This window comes from Typopeltis vanoorti, chromosome 15 (genome assembly GCF_054136105.1).
Source record: "Typopeltis vanoorti isolate ZY-2024b chromosome 15, IOZ_Tvanoo_1.0, whole genome shotgun sequence".
NCBI lineage: Eukaryota > Metazoa > Arthropoda > Arachnida > Uropygi > Thelyphonidae > Typopeltis > Typopeltis vanoorti.
This window is the reverse complement of record NC_143563.1, coordinates 92,000,321-92,021,237: the sequence shown is the minus strand read 5'-3', so window position 1 is coordinate 92,021,237 and position 20,917 is coordinate 92,000,321. Positions and strand designations below refer to the sequence as shown.

At 34.2% G+C, this 20,917-nt stretch overlaps 1 protein-coding gene across 3 annotated transcripts in view; it reads right to left on the bottom strand.

Annotated features, from left to right (window-relative positions):
• Window positions 1-20,917, bottom strand: part of LOC150098974 (chromobox protein homolog 3-like) — a 134,905-nt gene that overhangs the window by 21,950 nt on the left and 92,038 nt on the right. For all 3 annotated transcript variants that reach the window (XM_090404873.1, XM_090404874.1, XM_090404876.1), the window contains 2 exons: window positions 14,598-14,742; window positions 8,753-8,942 (listed from right to left, as the gene is read on the bottom strand). In XM_090404873.1, coding sequence (XP_090260999.1) covers window positions 8,753-8,942; window positions 14,598-14,742 — 335 coding nt within the window. The remainder of the gene's footprint in view (window positions 1-8,752; window positions 8,943-14,597; window positions 14,743-20,917) is intronic.

Genomic DNA, 20,917 nt, shown 5'->3' with positions numbered 1-20,917 from the left:
GAAACCCAGAGTTGTTCTCTCTGTCTATTTGTAAATTTTGTTCCTCCAAGAAAAATAACCAGAACTGATGTCAAAGGAAAAGAGATCTAAAATATCAGAAGGAAAAAAACATTTAAGTGTTAAGATGTCATAGGGAATATTAGTAAACAGCGAGATGATGTCAAAACTTTACAATATATCTGTATTATTTAGAGTTAGATTTTTAACAGGTTTTAAAATGGTAAAGTTTTTTTTTAAATAGGATGTGATATGACCAGAGAAGGAAAGTGGGGAGGGGATAAGAAAGTTTGCTCGCTCTTGACAATCTGCAGCATGGTGCATCAGTGGCATCTACTATAGCTGTAACTTTCTGAGAGCAGTAAAGTTGGTCAGAAGATAAGATTACTTTTCAGAGGCAAAGACTGGCAAGAATATTAGTGATGTCAAGTCTAATGTTATTGGTTATTTCTGAAACTAAGTGACAGATTCTGCATTCTACACTGTCAATTCGATCTAACACAGGAACTTCTTTCAGTGCTATGCAAACTTGTGGCCAGGACTTAAGGTACTGGCAGCATATTTATTGAGCCTTTTTGAAGACAGATGCACTATGGTAGGGAGAGGTTGAAATTGCAATTGTAATTTAGAATTGCATAGAATACTATACTTTTTGATATGCTTTTTTTTTTTTTTTTTAATAATTCCTAGAAGAGAATGAACAAAAGCTCATTGTTGAGGGTTGCTGAGAACACCGATTGTAACAAGCTAATGATGGTGTTAGTAGCAGCAAGGCTGGCATGTTTGTATACCGGAGGGCTGGAATTTGATTTTTAGTTTGGAGTAATTAGGTATTACTCTTAGATTCCGATATTTTTTAGAAACGTTCGTCAATTTAATTGCCTAGATCAGGGGTTGGGAACAGGCAGCTCTGGAACCGCATGCAGTTCTTGGCTGAACAAAGTGAGGTGCTTTTATATTGAATTAAAAGATACATAATTAATACAAACAACTAAATATTGTTTTTTGATACAGCCTGTTCGTGGTGCTAGATACTATGCATGTGACGTGTGTTACGCATGAAATTTTATGACATGAACAACTGACAACTACGTTACAATTTGAAATACCGCTAAATGTTAACCCTGCCTAAGGTAACTAGCACCACGGCGAAAATTTGAACTAACTGACTGGCTATGCTGCCAAACACCACTATTTTTAGATACTACGGATTTTAATCGTCAAAATAATTATTATGTTAGTTAACTTATTTATTGTGGTACTAAACTGGTGTTTAATTTAGTGTCAGGTAATGTTATAATATTTTTATTATATTGAATATGTGTGTTTACTTGCAGGTAATTAGTGATAATAATCCTCCTAATATGAGTTCAAGAAAAAGAAAAATAATCAAAAACAGAGGATTCAATAAAATGTGGATAGAGAAATTTGCATTTATAGAAGTATATGGAAATCCGCAATGTTTAATTTGCCATCTATGACTTCAAAATAACAAATCAAGTAATGTCGAACAACATTTTGGAGGTAGACAATTTAGACTTCAGTAAAAAATATCCTGAGGGTGATAATAATAGAAAAAAGCTATTGGAGAATTACAAAAGAAAACATTGCTTCAGCAAAGAAATTTGTCAACTTGGATGAAATCTTCATCGAATACTACTGAAGCAAGTTTTTTGTTATCCCTTGAAATAGCAAAAAGCAGGAAAACCTTTTTCGATGGTGAATTTTTAAAAAATTGCATGTATAACGTCCCTGAAAAAATAAGGACAAGGTACATAAAAAATTTAAAGATTTACCTCTTTCGGCTAGAACTGTCAAGGAACGGATTGTAACAATTTCTGCAGAAGTTTCAAATATGCAAATTATGGATATTAATTCTGCCGATTTTATATCTGTTGCAGTTGATGAATCAGATATTTCCGATATGGCACAATGCTGTGTGATGGTTAAATATAACACATTTTCCAGTATTTGAGAAGAACTTCTTGATCTGCTAACACTTAAAGCACACACTACAGGTCAAGATATTTCAGAAAACCCAACAAGTTTACAGAATAAAAATATAGTATGCATTGCGACGAATGGGGCACCTTCTATAATTGCAAAAAATAACAGGTTTGTTAAATTATTCTCCACTGATATTCCACATGGAGTTATTTCATTTCATTGCATTTTGCATCAAAAAGCTTTAGTTGCAAATTCTTTGAGGAAAAGTATTAAAAGGTTATTTCAGTGCTTAAAGAAGTAACAGTTTTCTTAACTGCAAAAAATTATAACGTAAATCATGTGGTACTTCTTAGTAATCCAGAAAGGAAATTTTTTTTGCTCAATATGACAGAACATTTATTAAGCTAAATTTGAAGTTGCAAGGGAAACACAGCCTTACAATTACTAGAGGAAGTCCTTATCTTTGAACAGAAACTGAGTGTTTTTTGAAGATGTTACTGAAGAAAAATTTATATATTTTGAAAATCTAAAAAAATATAGATTTAATTTAAATCAAGAAAAAAGTTGATTGCAAAATATTTGCTGAAATAATTTCTGTAATTTTAGATTCATCTACAAGTAGATTTCAGGATTTAAAAAAAAAAACATCAGGAAATGATGAAATTTATATATCATCAGTTAAATTGCAATTTAAAATTAATAGATATTTAAGTTTTTCCCGATCAATTGCAGAACTACAAATGGAGCTTCTGGAAAAAAACTTCAGGAAATGGTGGCACAAATTGAAGAAAATGAGGAAACTATGGAAGAAACATCACAGGAAATTATATTTAAATGTTGGAATTCTTTCCCAACTAATTATTCAAATGCCAGGCGACTTGCTTTTGGGATTTTGACTCTTTTCCGTTCAATGTACAATTGCAAACAATTTTTCTCTTCAATGAATTACATTAAAAATAAGTATAGGAATAAATTGACTGATAAAAGTTTGAAAGCCGAATTACTATTAAAGTGCATGACACACAATCCAGATTTAAGTAAATTGGCTGAGAAGATGCAAAATCAAAAGTCTCATTAGTGAATTTTAAATTAAAACAATCAAATATCTATTAAAATACATAATATTGTATTTTTGTTCGGACTAATTCTTTTTGCAATATTATACTTACTTAAACATGTTTTGTGATTAAAAACTTATTCAAACTTAATGTTGTTTTATCGAACATATAAAAAATTTATATGCAAACATAAAAGTGGTATTTTATATCTGGAAGTACTGAATTAAAAACAAATTTACCTAAGTTTGAATTAACTGCATTGAGTCACCAGGAAAAATCGAATTGAAGTTGCGGCTCCCAAACTTTTATTTTAATTATTTTTTTTTTTGGTGGAATGGCTCTTTGGTTCAAAAAGGTTTCCGACTGCTGGCCTAGATAAATATAGTTTCAACTTGATGTGAACAATTAGTACACGTCTGGTAAAGCTTAAGTGGTGTGAGGTATAATGGAGTACTGACAGCACTAAGAAAGGATTAAAAACATTTTAATGCTTAGAGTATTTCAACTAAGTGTTAGTTGTACTTCCTGAAGTAACTGAGATGAAATACTGGAAGTGTCAAAATATATTTTGAATCCTTTCTTAGCACTGTCAATACTCTCTTAAACCTCCAATATGATGTCCTCCCAGCACTAAGCCTTACAGCATGGATACTTTATATAAGATCATCATCAGGAATGCATATACGTTGTTTGGAAAGAAGTCAACGGACACAATAGTGTGAGGAACAAACAATCATGGTGCCCACCTTAAGACATAGGACCTCCTTGCACTGCAATGACTTCAGCAATCCTATGAGGCATACTTTCCACAAGCATAAGATATTACTCTTAGCAATCTATGGGAATTTTGGACCATTCTTCCTGCAGGCATGTAATAAAGTCCTAGACTGGTGTGGGGGTGGACATTCCTTGACCTCACCCAACACTCCAGTTAAGACTACAGATGTTCTCTGTGGATGCCAGTTTAATGTGGTGATGTTCATGCCCACAAACCACACAATTACAGCAGCAGCCTTATGACAGGGCACATTCTATTGCTGAAGGATACAACGGTCAGTTCTGTAGAAATACCACAAAGTAGGATGCATTTACATTCTCCAGAATGTTCCAATGCCTCTCGGAGTTCAATATTTGTGGCACCACAGACAGAGGTCTGAGACCAAAATAGGAAAAACAAGACCATACCATCGCACTACTACCTTTGAATTTCATAGTTGGGGTTATGCACTCTGGTAAGAGACATTCACTGCAGATCTGCTACACCCACACCCATCATCTGCTCAGTAGAGGGTGTAGTGCGATTCGTCGCTCCACAACACAGCTTTCCATGCTTCCACCCCTGTACATGCTCTACACCAGTGTTTCCCAAACTTCTGGATGTCAGGGCCCCCTTTGAAAAAATTAAAATATTTCACGGGCCCTCCTCGAAAAAAAACCGTAATATAGAAATATATTATTATAATATTTATTGTATTTATATTCAATATAAAATATACACAGCGAATATTGAAAAAGTCAAATGCAAATATTACATTTTTAGCATCTTACACATTTGACATGGCAATATATTTTTATATATATATATATCTCATATTTTTATATAAATAGATATATTGTTATTGTACATCTGCAGTGCAAGCACATGAAACGTAAAATGATTAGTAATAAAGAAAGAATTAAAAATACAAAAGAAGTTTAATAACAATTTAATGTGATGGATGTGTTTCAATACTGCTACACAAAAGGTCAATATCAGGTGAAATATCTGAAACTGCAATTCTTAGATTTCTGCTTTGAAATGAAACTTACATGAATAAGCATATATTTACTAATATTCATTAAGCGCCGAAATACACAAGAAGCAAAATTTGTGAACCTGCACCAATGTGTGATTTTTTCCATTAAAATATAAAAAATAACAAAAACGAATTAATAAAAATTAAATACGTTTCTTTTAAGATAAAAAAAAACTACTTAGTCTTAAAACATTTTCAATTTGTTTTCATTATTTCACGGTCCCCCCCTCAACAAAACCGACATCCCCCCAAGGGGGTTGCGGCCCACAGTCTGGGAAGCGCTGCTCTACACCACTGAAGATGCTGCGTGCTGATTTGAGTAATGTGGGGCTTACATATTGTGGCCCTACTATGTAAACCCACGTTGTGAGCCTCAGTTCTGTTTTTGTGCACATTTATGTTCCAGTCAATGTCTGGAACTATTCATTCAATGTATCGGCTGACAGAATGGCGCTTTTACATATCATCCTTCGTCCAATGCAAACAGCACTTGCAGTCAACTCCCTGCACTTCCATCTCAGTATGGTATCACTAGTTGACTTGGGATGGCCAATTTGTCAACAATTTTAGAACAGATAGGCCTGCAACATGACATCCTATCACAATGCCTCTTTTCAAACTCTGCCAGTTATGTTCTCACAGCCATTTTGCCCACAGTTGCACTGAATCAGGACAGTATAAACTATCCAATTGATTCTGTCTAGAAACGTGACTCGTTACATGGTACGATGCACCTTGTCCATTGTTCCAAGCAGCGTATATATACTGGGACACAAGTTACATCACAACTCTGTCAACCATTGATCCAAGCCAGATCTCTGACGAGGCAAAGAAAAACAGGAATACCAAAATTTAAATAATAAAAATAATTTAGCACTTAAGTGGAAATATAATGCATCAATGCTACTAGAAATATTTCACATTGTAAGTGATAATAAACTGCTAAGCAATAATTTTACTAAAACTAAAATGACAGCACTAAAATCTGAAAACTACCAAAGATACCATTATTTTTCACCTGAACAGAGCTTACCTAGAAAAATTTAACCTATTGGTATCTGACAATACATACCAAATAGTCAACTACAATCCAACAAACTGCATTAAAAAAAAGAAAACAACAGAATTACTTAAGTCTGTCATCATGTGGCTGATGGAAGCAGTCAAAAAGCTGTTACCACATGATTCTTCTGAAAGTTGCTCAACTTTTTTTCAAAACTTTCTTACAGATTTTTCTTTTCAATATGATGTTAATTTTTAATCTACTCAAAACTAAATGCTGATCCTTTGTTTCAAATGCCCTATATTTACCTATTTCCTGAAAAATTTTCCTGAAAAAATTTAACCTATTGGTATCTGACAATACATACCAAATAGTCAACTACAATCCAACAAACTGCATTAAAAAAAAGAAAACAACAGAATTACTTAAGTCTGTCATCATGTGGCTGATGGAAGCAGTCAAAAAGCTGTTACCACATGATTCTTCTGAAAGTTGCTCAACTTTTTTTCAAAACTTTCTTACAGATTTTTCTTTTCAATATGATGTTAATTTTTAATCTACTCAAAACTAAATGCTGATCCTTTGTTTCAAATGCCCTATATTTACTCATATATTTAATCACAATGAACATATCACTGTCAACAATGACATTTGATTAAGACTTTTCTTAAGTTTTGTGTCATTTCTGCATGTGAATTTGTGCACACCTTTATGATGGAATTGGTGCCCAGGATAACTAATCTGTGTCCCAAAAAATTCAGTACTTATCATTATTATTGCTTTACGCTATTCTCCAATTTTCCTGAAACATTTATATATGTCTGGGATTCATTTCTTATTCTGCTAAGTCTTCAACAATGACCAGTTCTTCTTTCTAATTTGTAAGCTGCTATCTGTCATGCCTCCTCAAAAAAATGTCTGCACTTCTCGTTCTCATTAGAACCTTTTGTGGGACCACAGGTAAAAGTTTCACTGTCCAGTTTCCCATTTTGAAATGTACCCACCTCACTCTATCTGAAATTGTTTGCCAATCAGGAAATTTATCCTCTCTTGTTGTTTAATAAATACTGTAGCTATTCCTTCCTTTTTTGTATATAACATTATTATTTAATAGAATCGCATCAGTGTTAGTTTTGTCTCGGTAATGCAGATTATGTTGACATAGTATTTTGCTAGTTCTTCTGCCACTGATAATTTTTACATTGCAGTTCAAAACTTCAAATCTGCTGAGTTGAGTCTGAATTTTTTTCAGTAACTGATTTTTCACTGTGAAGTTGTTTAACATGATGATGGCTGGTGTGCATGAAATTTCGTATTGTCCCATAATTTTATTATGGTTTAAGCCAATTACAGAATATAATTTGATCAGCTGCGTCCCGAACTAACAGCAATCTTCATTCATTCAGTATCTGGGTGGATACCTACTAAAAGGTGCATGGAAGTTCTGCATTCCTTAAAGGCTAAGGAGAGGGTTTTTCACGTTATCTAGCTCTCCCTAAGTGACCACAACTAGTGTAATATTAGCAGCTATGTACATAATTCTTATTTTTTTTTGTTTCTTTGGTATTGTGAATTATACCACAAAACTTCAAAGGAACATATAATTTAGCTGAAATTAGCAAACTTCAACCATCAAAGAGCCATAATGATATAAAGCTGAATTATGACCACTCAACTACACACACACACACACACACACACACACACACACACACACACACACACACACACACACACACACACACACACAACCAGCATACTACAACAAAATCAGCATAGTGTGATTAGGTATACAGTTGTGCAAGCCAAAATGTTAAAGATGCAGTCTCTGGTGGTGATATTATTATGAAGTTCAAAAAGAGCATGATCACTGGAGGACTTCATCTCATGTATGGTATGCTAGTTGGTTGCTCACATACTGTAGAGTGTGTGAGCATACTCTTTGCATAGGAAAGAGTATGCAGAACAAGGCCAAACAGGCAAAAACCATCTGCAGATGAAACTATGAAGGAAAGTGCATGTGGCAAGCAAAGAGTGCAATGACTCGTGCAGGCTAATCAATAGGTGCCATTGCTACAGTTGACACTGTAATACAACAAAGGAAATGCAGGAACAACATCCCAGATAATGAACTGCAGCCATGCACAGATTCTAAAGCCAAAGTGTTAGTAATTAGTAACAGTTTCTTTTTTGCCACACAAATGGATGGGTCATTGACTTGATGAAATCTGTGTGCATGGTCAATGCATCTGGTCTATCATGAAATGCAGACTGCCCAGATGTGTTGTGTTACCAGTTCCCAGATGGAGAGAGAATTATCTAAGATGAATCATTATTATTACATGATAGCTACAAGGACCTATCCCACAAGGGCACTCCATACCATACAACCAACTGATTACACTACTTATCTACACACTATGTCATCAGCCATATCACTGTGCATGGCATATGGAACTGGTCTGAGAAACAAATGCAAGCTCACTTATCTTGAATGACTGGAGAACATTAAATCTCAACCAAAACAAACATCTATAGGATGTTCTGCAACATGCAGAGAAGCATGAAAACATTGCACCATTCAGGAACTCTTGGATGCCTAGCGAAATGTATCTTTAAATCTACACTTTATGTAGTGATCCACTTTAACAAAAGAAACCAACATAATATTATGCAGGCTGTCAGAATTCTACATTACATCAGTTAAAATATCCACTATTGCTATATATATATATATATACACACACAATGAGAATTATGGGAATATACTAATGGGGAAAAAAAAAAAGTCATATCTATCTCAAATTACTTTTAATTAATAATAATAAAATCACACACACACACACACACACACACACACACACACACACACACACACACACACACACACACACACACACACACACACACAGAACCTGTATGAAAAATATGCTAAATAAAAAAATACACACATCAGCGTATTTTGGCTTCTTTTTTGTTACAGATCCTCCATTTCCATCTGTACCATTTAATCTTTTCTTTTTGTCTGCTGGTTCTTCTTTCTTCTTTTTTTCTTCCTCTTTCCTTTTTCTATTCTCTTCAAATTCTGATATAAGGTCGGGACAATCCAGATTCCTTTCTGGTTCCCACGTGTTTTCTGAACTAAAAAAAAAAAGATTGAAGCAAATAAATTCTTCTGTCTCGTGTTACAAAGTGGACTATAGGAAACATGAATAAAATATGTGAAATGCACAGAATAAAAACAGAAGCTACTGTTTAGTTATCACACAGTCAAGATTTAACTTCAGTGCATCAAACCCATTATTCCCGCATACTAGTAAGTAAAACACCTAATTAATAGCAAAATATTTTGCATTTCATTATAGTAACAGAAAAAAGGTTTCTAGTATTAATACTCTGCACTTACTGGCTTTTGTCAGAAAGTGCCTTTGCTATTGGTATGCTTTAAGCATACCAATAGCAAAAAACTAAAATGACTGGTTTGGTTTCCAAAGTTAAGCATGATGGATTCCTGCTAATGTATAAACTGGATTACCAAAAATCAGCTGAATTCTTCACTCGATTCATTCTATTTACTATGAGAGGGAGGTACTTGCAATGTAAGATTAATAAGATTAGTTTTTATTAGACATCAGAATCCAGTGGTCAGTATATGGGAAACAATGTAATAAGGAATGCTGGTAAATAGCAATTAGCCATACCCTCTAGAGCAGTGTTAATCTGAACATCTGGTAAAGGGTCTGGTTGCTCGTAAGATATGACTAGGTTCATTCCTGGTTCTGCCTTTACAGATAAGAGTAAAATACTACAAGGTAAGTACACTACTAAGTTTTAGATACAGCTACAACAGAGAAACAGACAAGTTTATGTTACTGCAGAAGCATCTTGATATAACTGATATTTTGGCAGAATCCAGAAAATTTCCACTATAAGAGTTTTTTCCCCTTGATTTGTAGATTTATCAGCTTGAATTTGAGGTTTTGTCTGGAATATGTTTTTGCATTTCATTTAGATAATTACTGACAGCCAATATCCATCTTATCCATCTCTCCCTGGGGAGGGAAAAAAAGGTTATTACATCATCTGTTACATCTGAAATATGTTATCCTTCCTCACTTCAATGGAGGTATCTCTCTCTCTCTTTTTTTTTTTTTTTAATCACAGAAGTGACATGTTACTTTTCTACAAGAATCTTCATGCACTGATATAATTTTAGTTGTTTCAGGATGTATGATATAATAATTGATTTGAAAAAACATGTGCTCCAAAGGGAAGATCAGATATAACTGTAAGGCAGTGAAATGGGTAATGGTTTGTGTCTCCTCAATATTTTCTTTACCTTTTCAGCATAAGAGCAGATAACATTAGATCATCAATTTCTTGATAATGGTTTCGGCTACTACGGCAGCACTACATGATTAAGTTTGCATTATTATTAATTTGTTTATCCACAATTTTCTTCCAAATTAATCTATTACTTGTCAGCACTATCTAGCATTTCATGCTTCTAAGGCACTTTAACTGAATCAATCCACCTAGACCCTGGTCTTCGAGTTTTCTTTCTTGCCATCTTAGCATCAAACACCTATTTTGTTAAACCTTCCTCACACGTTCATTAAATGGTTATATCACCTTGGATAAACTATGCAAACACATTCCTGAATGTTAACATCATCAAGTTCCTTTCTAATATATTCATTTTTTTTATATCATTCTGCCATTGATGATACCTGTTCACGTCACTAATTTTTCTCAGAATCCTCATTTATGGTCTCTAGTCTGTGATCAAGTGCTTTATTTCTAACCCAATTCACAGATTCATAAGTTAAAACTGGTGTGAACACTGTCTTGTATACTGAATATACTGTATTGGCTTGGTATTTTGGCTCATTTCTCTCTTATTCCATATAAATTTAATTCAGTGGCTACTCACCATACCAGCTTTGCTTATTCTGTTGTCGATTTCTAGATTTCACCACTATCTTCACTAAAAACTATGTCTAAATAGCTGAAACAGTTTACTTGTTCTACAGGCACTCCATTCAGAATGCAGTAGATGTGTTGAATGTTTCTGCTTAATTTCATAGTTTCGGTCTTTTTATTGCTCATTTTCATGCCAGTTGTTACACCTATTATTAAATTTAGTTAGAGAATCCTGGAGACTTGCACTAGATGTGTTTAGAAGCACATTCCATCTGCATAAAGCAAAGAACTAAGTTTGAAATCTCCAATTCTAATGCCATTTTCTTTCATAATCTGATCCATATAGATGATGAATAAGAGTTGAGATAATATGCATCCTTGTCTTACCCCCGTTGAAGAAGGCTATGCAGAAAAAGAGGCTCTAGTGGAAAAAGTGTACAAAGATTGAATTGTTGAGAAGTGGAAGGTCATATTCTCATCTGAGAGCCATTTCTTTCTCCAAGGAAAGTGAGTATACCCCTATGTTTGCAAATCAGTGGCTGAGAAGACTTCTCCCACCCACTTATGACAGTGGAGGATCACTTGTGCCTGTTGATGGTATGATGAAAAGTGACCAGTACATAAAAATACTGGAGAAAAGAGTGGTCTCACAGATCCAGAAAAACAAAGAACTCATCTTCCAACAGGATTTGCCACACTTCAAAAAAAAGTGAGAGTTCCTCAAAAATCACATCATCCAATTGCTTCAGTGGCTAGGTAACTCTCCTGATATTAACCTAATAGAAAATGACCACAATATAAAATGATGGTACAACATGACAGAATTTCATACTGGCTGGGGTCTCACCAGGTTAAACAAAGCCCCTGTTTAGCCAGGAAACCAGGATGAACAGCGAAAAGTCAGCTACTGGAACACATCCCAACTCAACATCGCCAGAGTTCAAGATCAGTACTATCAACATAAAACTGAATGGCAAAGAAATGGAGCTAGTTGAGGAATTGGATAAGTACAAGATCAACATTTAAAAAAATAAAAAAAAAAAGGAAAAAGAAAAGACAAAACCCAGTGAGATCTTTCAGAGCAATAAATACAAAATGTTATTTCAGGAAATAACAATCAGGGAAAAGAAGGTGCAGCTATAGTATTCAACACTAAACACGATAACAAGTCAACGAGACTTTTCTTATTCCCTGACCCTTCTCTCCATGTGAATTTGTGCATATTTTTATGTTGGAACATTGTGTTACATGGGGGACTGGATTAAGAGACTTATTTGTGCCTATGGTCCCATAGAAGTTCAACTAAGGTAGAAATGGAAGAATTTTTTGAAGCTTTTAATAAAGCAACTGACACAATGAAAAAGGAAAAGTTGGCCCTTGTTGGGACCAACTTTATATCTAAATAGCAGAGGAGGAGGAAACGACTGTCAGACATTAGTTTTGCTCTTTTTGTCCAAATTTTGGGAAAATTTGGACAAAAAGAGCAAAGCTAATAATAATGGGAAATACCTGTTGGATTTCTGCTCAGAATAATACAATGTTCCAACATAAAAAAGTGCACATTCACATGGAGAGAAGAGACAAGGAATAAGAAAAGTCTCACTGACTATGTTATTGTTGATAGTGATGTTTTTTCACTGAGGACACTAGAGTGTACAGAGGATTTGAAATTGGAAGTGATCACTATTTAGTCTTCAGCAGGATAAAATTGAATTTCATATTGAAAAGAAGAACATGTAAGAAAGTTTTAAAGTGAATAAAAGTTGAGCAGCCAGCTCTCAGATGTGAACTGTAGACTAAAATACACAAACATTATTCAAGAAAAAATGAGAGTTTGTGAACAGGAATGAAAACCTTGGAGATTCAGTGTCAAATCCTGAAGAAAACACTGATTGATTCAGCCAAGAGGCATGAGGTTGTCTAATCTCAAGGATAAAAAATCAGAACTCCATGGTGAACAAAGGAAGTTAAAGGCAGCAGGAATAAAAGAAAGCATATAAAAGTTCCTGGCAAATAAGTCAGCTTGTGCTCTTAGAGAATACAAAGGCAAACGTAAGAAAGCTTAAACACTATGTAAAACTAGCTATACAAAAATCATGGGAAGACTATGGCGAGAACATAGAAAATAAATATCAAGATGGCAAAATATTCTGGAGGTTGGTGAAGAAGCTCTAAAATGGAAAAAAGAGTGCTTGCTAAATACAGCATGTCATCTGCTCTAAAAAAATCCTTAGCCTACTCACAGTACAAAATCTACTATAGGTAATGGGTAGAACCACACACACACAAACCTGTTTTAGTTTCACTTAGTGAGCATGTTCATTCACTAATGATGGCTTCTCATTAATTTCAGGTCTAAATATTTGCAATAATAACATTATTAGTCTTTCTTCTTGTGAATATGTTTCTGATAATTTTTATGTGGGGGGGGGGAGATAACAACCTCATATTCAACCAATGGGTGTTGTATAGAGTAGTTGACATGAACTTAAAAAAAAACTACTAATCCTTCTAAAACCTGCTGACATTTTCCCTACTGCAGGTACATTAGGTCTGTTGGTGGGTACGTGAAAAATGCTAATGATGGCACATTAGCATTTTCTATTTTGCTTCCGTTTCTTAGGTTTCAGTACTAAATTGGGACCTTGCATTGTTCCTGTTCAATTTGAGAATGAAAGATTCATGTAAATAATTTAGATTCAGTGTCAGATCCTCACTACCTACAGAGTCAAACAAAGATAATCACTATGCTGCAAGCAACAAATGTCTATGGAAGTGGAATGTCAGGATTACCAAAGTTATATCAGCATTGCAGCAAGCTAGTCCCAAGACTACAAGAAAAGAAACAATCTGGCAGCATTTCCATTGCAAGGAGTCCACAAAACATCTAAAAGTGAGAAAACTAAGGAGAGGTAAAGTGAAGGACACAGGAGGAAAAGATAAGGGTGGGGGGGGGGGGGAAGAGCCATATATGAAGGAGTATAAAGGCAACGAATAAAGGAACGTTATATGCTGGGTTGGGTTGATAGGTTTAAATTGCTGATTAAGTAAAGCACCTGCTCTTCTGATTGGTTTATTTTGTGGATGAAACAACCATTTCAGGATAGATGACTGACTTTCAATTGAAAGCTGCTAATAAGGATCATCTGAATGCATGTAATATAATTGAGTTACAGATTGGGGAGAGGTTTGTATCAGATTACTGCAAGAAATTCTCCTAAAATGAAAGTATACAAGGACTGAACAAGAAGACCCCTGGAAGCTGTGCAAGCAAGAAGTAAAGGAGTGAGCTTCTGATTTGAGTGGTATTGTGTAAGATACCTGAGAGTGTAATGGGTGCAGAAGCTACATGATAGTTTACTGGAAGTTCATGCACAAATCTTGACTTCATGAAATCTGGTGACAGTGATAGTTCTTATTGTAAAGAATAATTAATGCTAGTTACCAGAAGATTCAATTACATTAAATATTTAGAGAAGTTTTTTACAAATTGTACCTGACAGTGCTTTCATGCAAACCAAAGAACTGGGAGAGAAAAAAGCTAGGTTCAATTCTCATCGTGATGACAGGAATCCACAAGGGCTTTTCAACTGAAGTTGAAAAGCTCTTGTGTGTCATAAATTCTTGCATATAAGCTATGGTAAATTTTAACTGTAAGTCATCTTCCTGCTAAATGGCTAGAGAACACGCACAATTAACAGGCAAAAATACATTAACAAATGGAATGGAGCCTTATACTTTGTGTAGTGTAATGTAGTGTAGTGCTGTATCGTCATGCAAAAAGTCCTAGGACTCCATGAAAGTACTATGTAATTATATTATCACTATTCATTTACTATTAAAATATGGTAATGCGTGTTGAGGTTAACCTACTCTGGATACCCTTTCCATTTTAAAAAATATTCCACTCGCCCTTTGTTGATTCTTTTGTCTAAAATCTTTTCTACAGTGAATTCTTCTGGTTCCTCAGCATCATCAACCTCTTCTTCTTTGATACCTTTCTTTTTTGCCATTTTTTCTGAAATTAAATGAGAACAGTTTTTAAACAACTAATAAATTCTTTAATGCAAGTCAACTTCAAAAACTAAACAATTATTCAGTGCACATTTCAACTTGCTGCATTCTTTCCACTTTGTGATTCTCTAACACAAAATGCCCCCCCCCCCCCCCAAACTGATTTGCATAGCTACTACATTTAATGGCTCTATATATACAGCAATCCCTCGATTTGTGCACCTAATGCGTTCTTTAAAGCAGGCGCATTAATCAAGTATAACAACATATGGAAAAAAAGTATAATTTGTTCCTCAAATTTCTTTTTTTACCCTTGATTTTTTTATAAAAGAATTAGGGTATGTCTCAGGGCCTAGTTAAAGGAAAACTATGAAGCTGAAAGATAATAAAACATATTCAAAATGTAAATCTATTGTTCTGGCAGGAATTCTGTTTCTTTTTTTCATACAACTATCTCTTATGAAAATTTTTCTGCTTCTCTCTTCACAAGGGCCAGTCTCTAAGCATTGCACTTAAAAGTTTCAGTAGCACAAAAAATATTTTAAATTTGTTTCTATGAAATCGCTTTGGACTTGTCAGTGATTAAATTTTCTTCATATTCTTCCCGCTGTGCATCTAAATTTAGCAGGTCGGAATCACTCAGTTTCTCAGAATAAGATTTAATTAACTTAGATTCATTGGAAAAGCCTCTAAATTCATTTGCACAATGTGGAAGAATGTGCTTCCAAATGGATTGCATATTGCTAGCAGTAATTTCATTTGACTTTGCGACTTTATAATCAGGTTGAGATTTCTCTGATTTAGCCAGAAGAGTCTTGGAAGGCATTGGCTTCCAAAAAAAGGCCAGTTTCATTGACATTAAATATTTGTTGATCACAACAGCCCCCTTCTGATACAATTTTTTTCAAATCTCTGGATAATTTGTGGCCACCTCCTTATCAGCACTTGCAGCTTCACCTGTGATTAGAATATTATGTAGGCTATTTCTCAAACCATCCAGCACTAAAGTGGAACTCTTCTTTTCCATCATTGATAGCTCTTTCTTTCAAGGTTGCGAAGAGACTTAATGCTTTTGATTTAATAAGGTCAGTTCTCAGCAGGATCCGTTTTTGGTTACAATCTTCGATCCGTGTACAAAGAAGTCTCTCTAATTCAATCATTATAATACTTTGTATTCAGCAGCGTTGCCTAAAATTGCTCTTATAGTTGATTCACCCATTTCTGTGTTCTTGTCTTATCTTTGCTCTGGACTCGCCTTGTTCACTTTCTTTATTATTTCAAGTTTTGCTTCCAATGAGATTACTTTATGAATTATTTTCACACTTTCACTTTTTTGTTCACTAATTCTTTTACTCATGATGAAAGGTTGGGAAAATACTTTAAAATTAAAAAAAAAAATGTAAGGAAAATAACTGGAAAGGAGGTATGAGATATGATCAGGAAAATGCTATGTAATTAGCAGAAGACATAAATTTTGGCAGTAAAAATTTGGAACATAGTATACAGTATATACATAGCATATATGGAAGTAGCGTAGTAGGCCATTAAAAATAACTTTGTAAAATGTTTCAAATCAGTAAATAAATTATTTCATTCTGGTGAGTGATTTTTAAAATAGTTAGCCATAAAAAATGTATAGATCGAAAATTTTAAAAATCTGTAACATTTATTTTTAAGATGTATATAGGTGCACTAATCGAATTTGGGTATCGAAAAGAAAAAAAAAAGAGACTCAATCGGGGGGGCATTAATCAAGAGATTACTGTGCAAACACTAATGATTGTTGCTGTTCTGTTTTTAACATGATTTGCTTCCTTCTCCTCCTCCAGAAAATCAATGCAGTCAAAACAATAATGAAACTGACAGTAAAAACTTAATATATAAACTAATAAAAAATTATATAGGTTAAAAAAAACATTCAAGTTAATATAAATCAACTAAAGATACCAGCAACTGAATTAGAAATCTTTATGCAGATGCACATAAACATCACTTGCCCAGCATATATGCAATATACTTGGTCACATGCATCACACGTTCTAGGCAACTGTTTAATGATGCTGCTGGTCAGTAATCATCAATAGTGTTGATCACAATGAGGCAAACAAAGGATCTTTCAGAGTTTGATAAAGGGCATATTGTGAATGTCTGTCTGGCTGGAGCCACAATTTTGTAAACAGCAGAGCTGGCTAGTTTCTCAAAAGATGAGACATCCGGGCTGTTTACTCAGTGGAAAAATAACCTACATTGCTTGTCTAAGAGGCTGTGGTCTTAAGACAGCCTGTCAGGAACAAAACTGCTATCGTCTGAGAAGGCTTGTACAAACAAAGAATGTCCTGTGTGCAGTGCTTGACTGAAGCATTTAATAAAGGCTCAGTGAGATATGTTCCTGAAACATATCTCACTGAACTATGCACAGGAAATTGAACAGGATCGATATTGGCAGTTATTGAAGGAAATCTAACACAGTATTAAATAATAAAAGTTTCTAATTCAGTGACTGGTAAGTGTAGATCCAAGGTTTTTTGATTAACAAAATATGTATTATTGAAAAGTTTTGCTTATAATCATGGAAAATGGGTCACTTAATCACTCATTCTACACAGATGAAGCAGTTCAATTCTCACAGCAAAATTTAACAGGGGATATTTAAGGTTTGTTATCAAGAAATAAAATTGTAACTATCATGATATATAATTTCTCATAGAGCATGATACATGTGTTTCTAAAACAACTATCATAGAATTCCACACAATAAAAAAAAGCCTTATGGGAAAAATAAGGTTGGAACAGAACAGTCAAAATGTGTAGTCTTATAAGTTATTGTAAGTCTTATAAAATATTGAAGTTATTCATTAAAGTTGCCTTTAATTAATATCCTTTATATGCATTGTTAATTCCCTAAGCTAATTACCAGTTATGTATGACTAACGTATAAGCCTTGCTACTAGAACTTATAAGTTATAACGTACACTAGAAAAATAAAAAATATAGGGCGACAGCATACGTGCTCATAGAGCAACAGATGTGGTTATATACCATAGTAACAGAGAAAGTTGAGAAGTGTGTGTGTGTTATGTATGTACAATACCTCTGTGGGTTATTATGTTCAGGCAGATGGCATTCTTCATGTTCATTTTGTGTTATTGAGAAGCCCAGCAAAGCATGGTTACTTTGTGAAAAATTGCATGGACTAACACAAATTTGCATTTTGGTGATTTTATTCTCCTACTTATTGCATCTGAACAAATTTACACATTACAAATGAGTTATAACAGAAGAGTACTGTACATTTCCCTTTATTTGGCAAAATGAATCTTGTTCAGCACTTTCATAATGAACACAAATATTGTATTATCTAAAGTTAATCTCGGATTATGGAATATAATAATTTTATCAGTGATTTTTTTAATGACAGAAATTCAATGAATCAGGCTAGTGTTCTATTTGCCATACTTCATAGTTCAGTTTTATCAACTACCTTACTTGTTTCTGAAGAATGATTCACTTGATTACATCACCAAAGTCCCTGCAACTGGAAAAACTTTTTTTCGAATGTTGACTAGATCACTTATTGAGTTTCCTTAATTTAATTAGATGATTATTCAGTTAACCATACAATTCACTTTCAGAAACACCTGTTGTGTATTCCAGTTATTTCTTATACAACCTTTCAAAAACAAATCTGCTTCATTTTCTCTCTCTCTCTAGTACTTGATTAGGGTATCTCTCAGTTGTACATATGCAGCTGTTAACTGAATTCCAAGCATTATTAAAATGAATAAAGGATGCTATGTTCCCTCTAATTTTTGCTGGCCCACATGTGTATGAAGAACATTTTCTGTGCAAGTTTCCAGTCTCAGAGTTAATGTTTGTGCTAATGTAATATTTATTATATTCAGGTTGCTTTTTCCCCACCTCATCTAGCTGTAACCTGTAAAACTGCAAGCAATAAATTAATTTTCTTAAATCTGCATAGCTGCAAAATCCATTACTTTTTGCACCAATTCAAGTGGCTATACTGTCATGACAGTAGACGTTCTAAGCAAATGTGCCTCTGCAACTTGATGACATCAGTGTCAGTTCCCACACACAGAGTGCATGCTAAAAGCAACTAATTATAGCATATTAAGTTGGAATGGGTAATATTGAAGTGGAAACAATGGAGAAATTTTTAAATAATATGTGACAAGTATGATTTAAAGCAGAATCCAATTAATTGGTCCTCTCCTAATAACAGAAACCTGAACTTCCTCAATGTAAAGGTTATTATCAGTGCTTCTTTCCCCCTAAGATTGACTTAATTCACTTAATTGACTAATTCAGAACATGGCAATTTACCACTTACAAAAGCTACATGCCAATGAATCTACAAACAAAACTGTTTTAGTTTAGTAGATAAATTACCTTCTATGTTAAATTGAGTTGGCATAATGTCTGTTTTAATGATTTTATGGCTTAAACATTCAGCCGCTTTCAGGAAAAAATTTAGTTTTAAAAATATCTGCTTCAACCAGTTCTATAAAACATTCTATAAGATCTTACAATGGTTAACTTTTTTGAATAAATTAGGAGATCACCTTGAAAAACAGATGACTATTTCTCAATATGACTGATGTGATAGAATTTGTTAGGGAATAGAATGATAGGGCAGAATTTGTTGAACTTAGTGGTAATTCATATATAACTGAATTTTCTGCCATCTAGCAGTAAATGCAAATTATATTTTGTCTTTTTTTTTCTAAAGGATCTGAAAGTAGCCATAATTTAAATCCAGTTTTGTAATGTATTGTGCTCTCCCTCCCCCAAAAACCAGCAAAAACTCAATTTACAAAGAGAAAAATCAAGAAGTGTAATCTTAATAATAACTCTGAAGTCTAAGACAAACTGCAGGCTTCCATTAAGTTTCCTATTAATACGAAGGGGACTGCTCCACTGAGAATTTATTTTGCAATTACTCCAACTTCTTTTGTATTCCTGCAATAATTTTCAAAACATTACAGAAACTGCAAAGGAGTTTTATATTGCCTAATACAAATAGGGGATATAAGTAGTGATTTGTGCTGAATATATGTCCTTACCACTTCTTGCCCATGCTTGTACTGCTCATGGGTATGCATAACATTTTCTTTCTGCTCTCTCAACAACTTTTTCTTTGTCTGCAATGCCTTTTAATCATAATACTCATCCATATAACTCCTATCTGATATATCGTTCTGACTCACCATACAGTCTGACACTGCATTCAAATTTCTGTTGACTACCTCCTAAGAACCACCACCATCACTCCCCCTCCCCTCCAAATTCTTATGCCATGACTGCTGAAAGCTGACTCCTCAAGGTTGCTATAATCACCTGCTTTGTAATTTCACATATATGCCTTCTTAACAGAAAATTCTGCATAGCTGGTGATCTCTCAGGAAAAGACTGCATCAATTTCCCTAAGTGGAGGCAACATACTAGATTGGTTACTGTTAAGTTCTCTGATGTTATGATCGGATCCACCACACTCGAACCTTATATTTCCTCCATTAGTTGTGGTTTCAGGTAATTATCTCTGAGCAGATGTATATATTCCATTTTCTTTTCTCCCAATCCATCTCCATGGCTGAAATTCCTTATAATAATTACTCAAACTGCACTCATCATGCTAATTTGCCAATGCATGCCACATTCTTCCTTATAATCCCTAGATTACAGCAACAACACCAATTTTGTCCTGCTGGTCTTTATTTCTCACAGATATCCCCAAATTAACTGCTCTCTGGATCGCTGTCATTTCTAATGTACTTCTACACTTTTTTGACTTCAATTCTTCTGTTGTCATTAGCAAAACCCCTCCCCATCCTGTTCCTTCTATCTTCTCTGAAGACACATCCTTTGCTTTCTATTGCTATGACTATATATATCATCCTCAGTTGACCAAGCCTCATTAATGCATATATCAATCTAAGAGCTAATCAATCAAAAAACTCCTTACCCTTATTCCAAATTACTTCTGGCATTAGTATACATAAACTGTAATACCCCTTCATTCCACAACCTCCCTTTACATTTTGTGTTGCTTAGCTCCCTAAATTAATTTTAGGAAGCTAATAAATTAAGAACCCAAGGAGGTATATTCAGCATCATGTGATCACTCTCACACCTACTAACCTCTAGGTTTGTAGGTGTGAGAT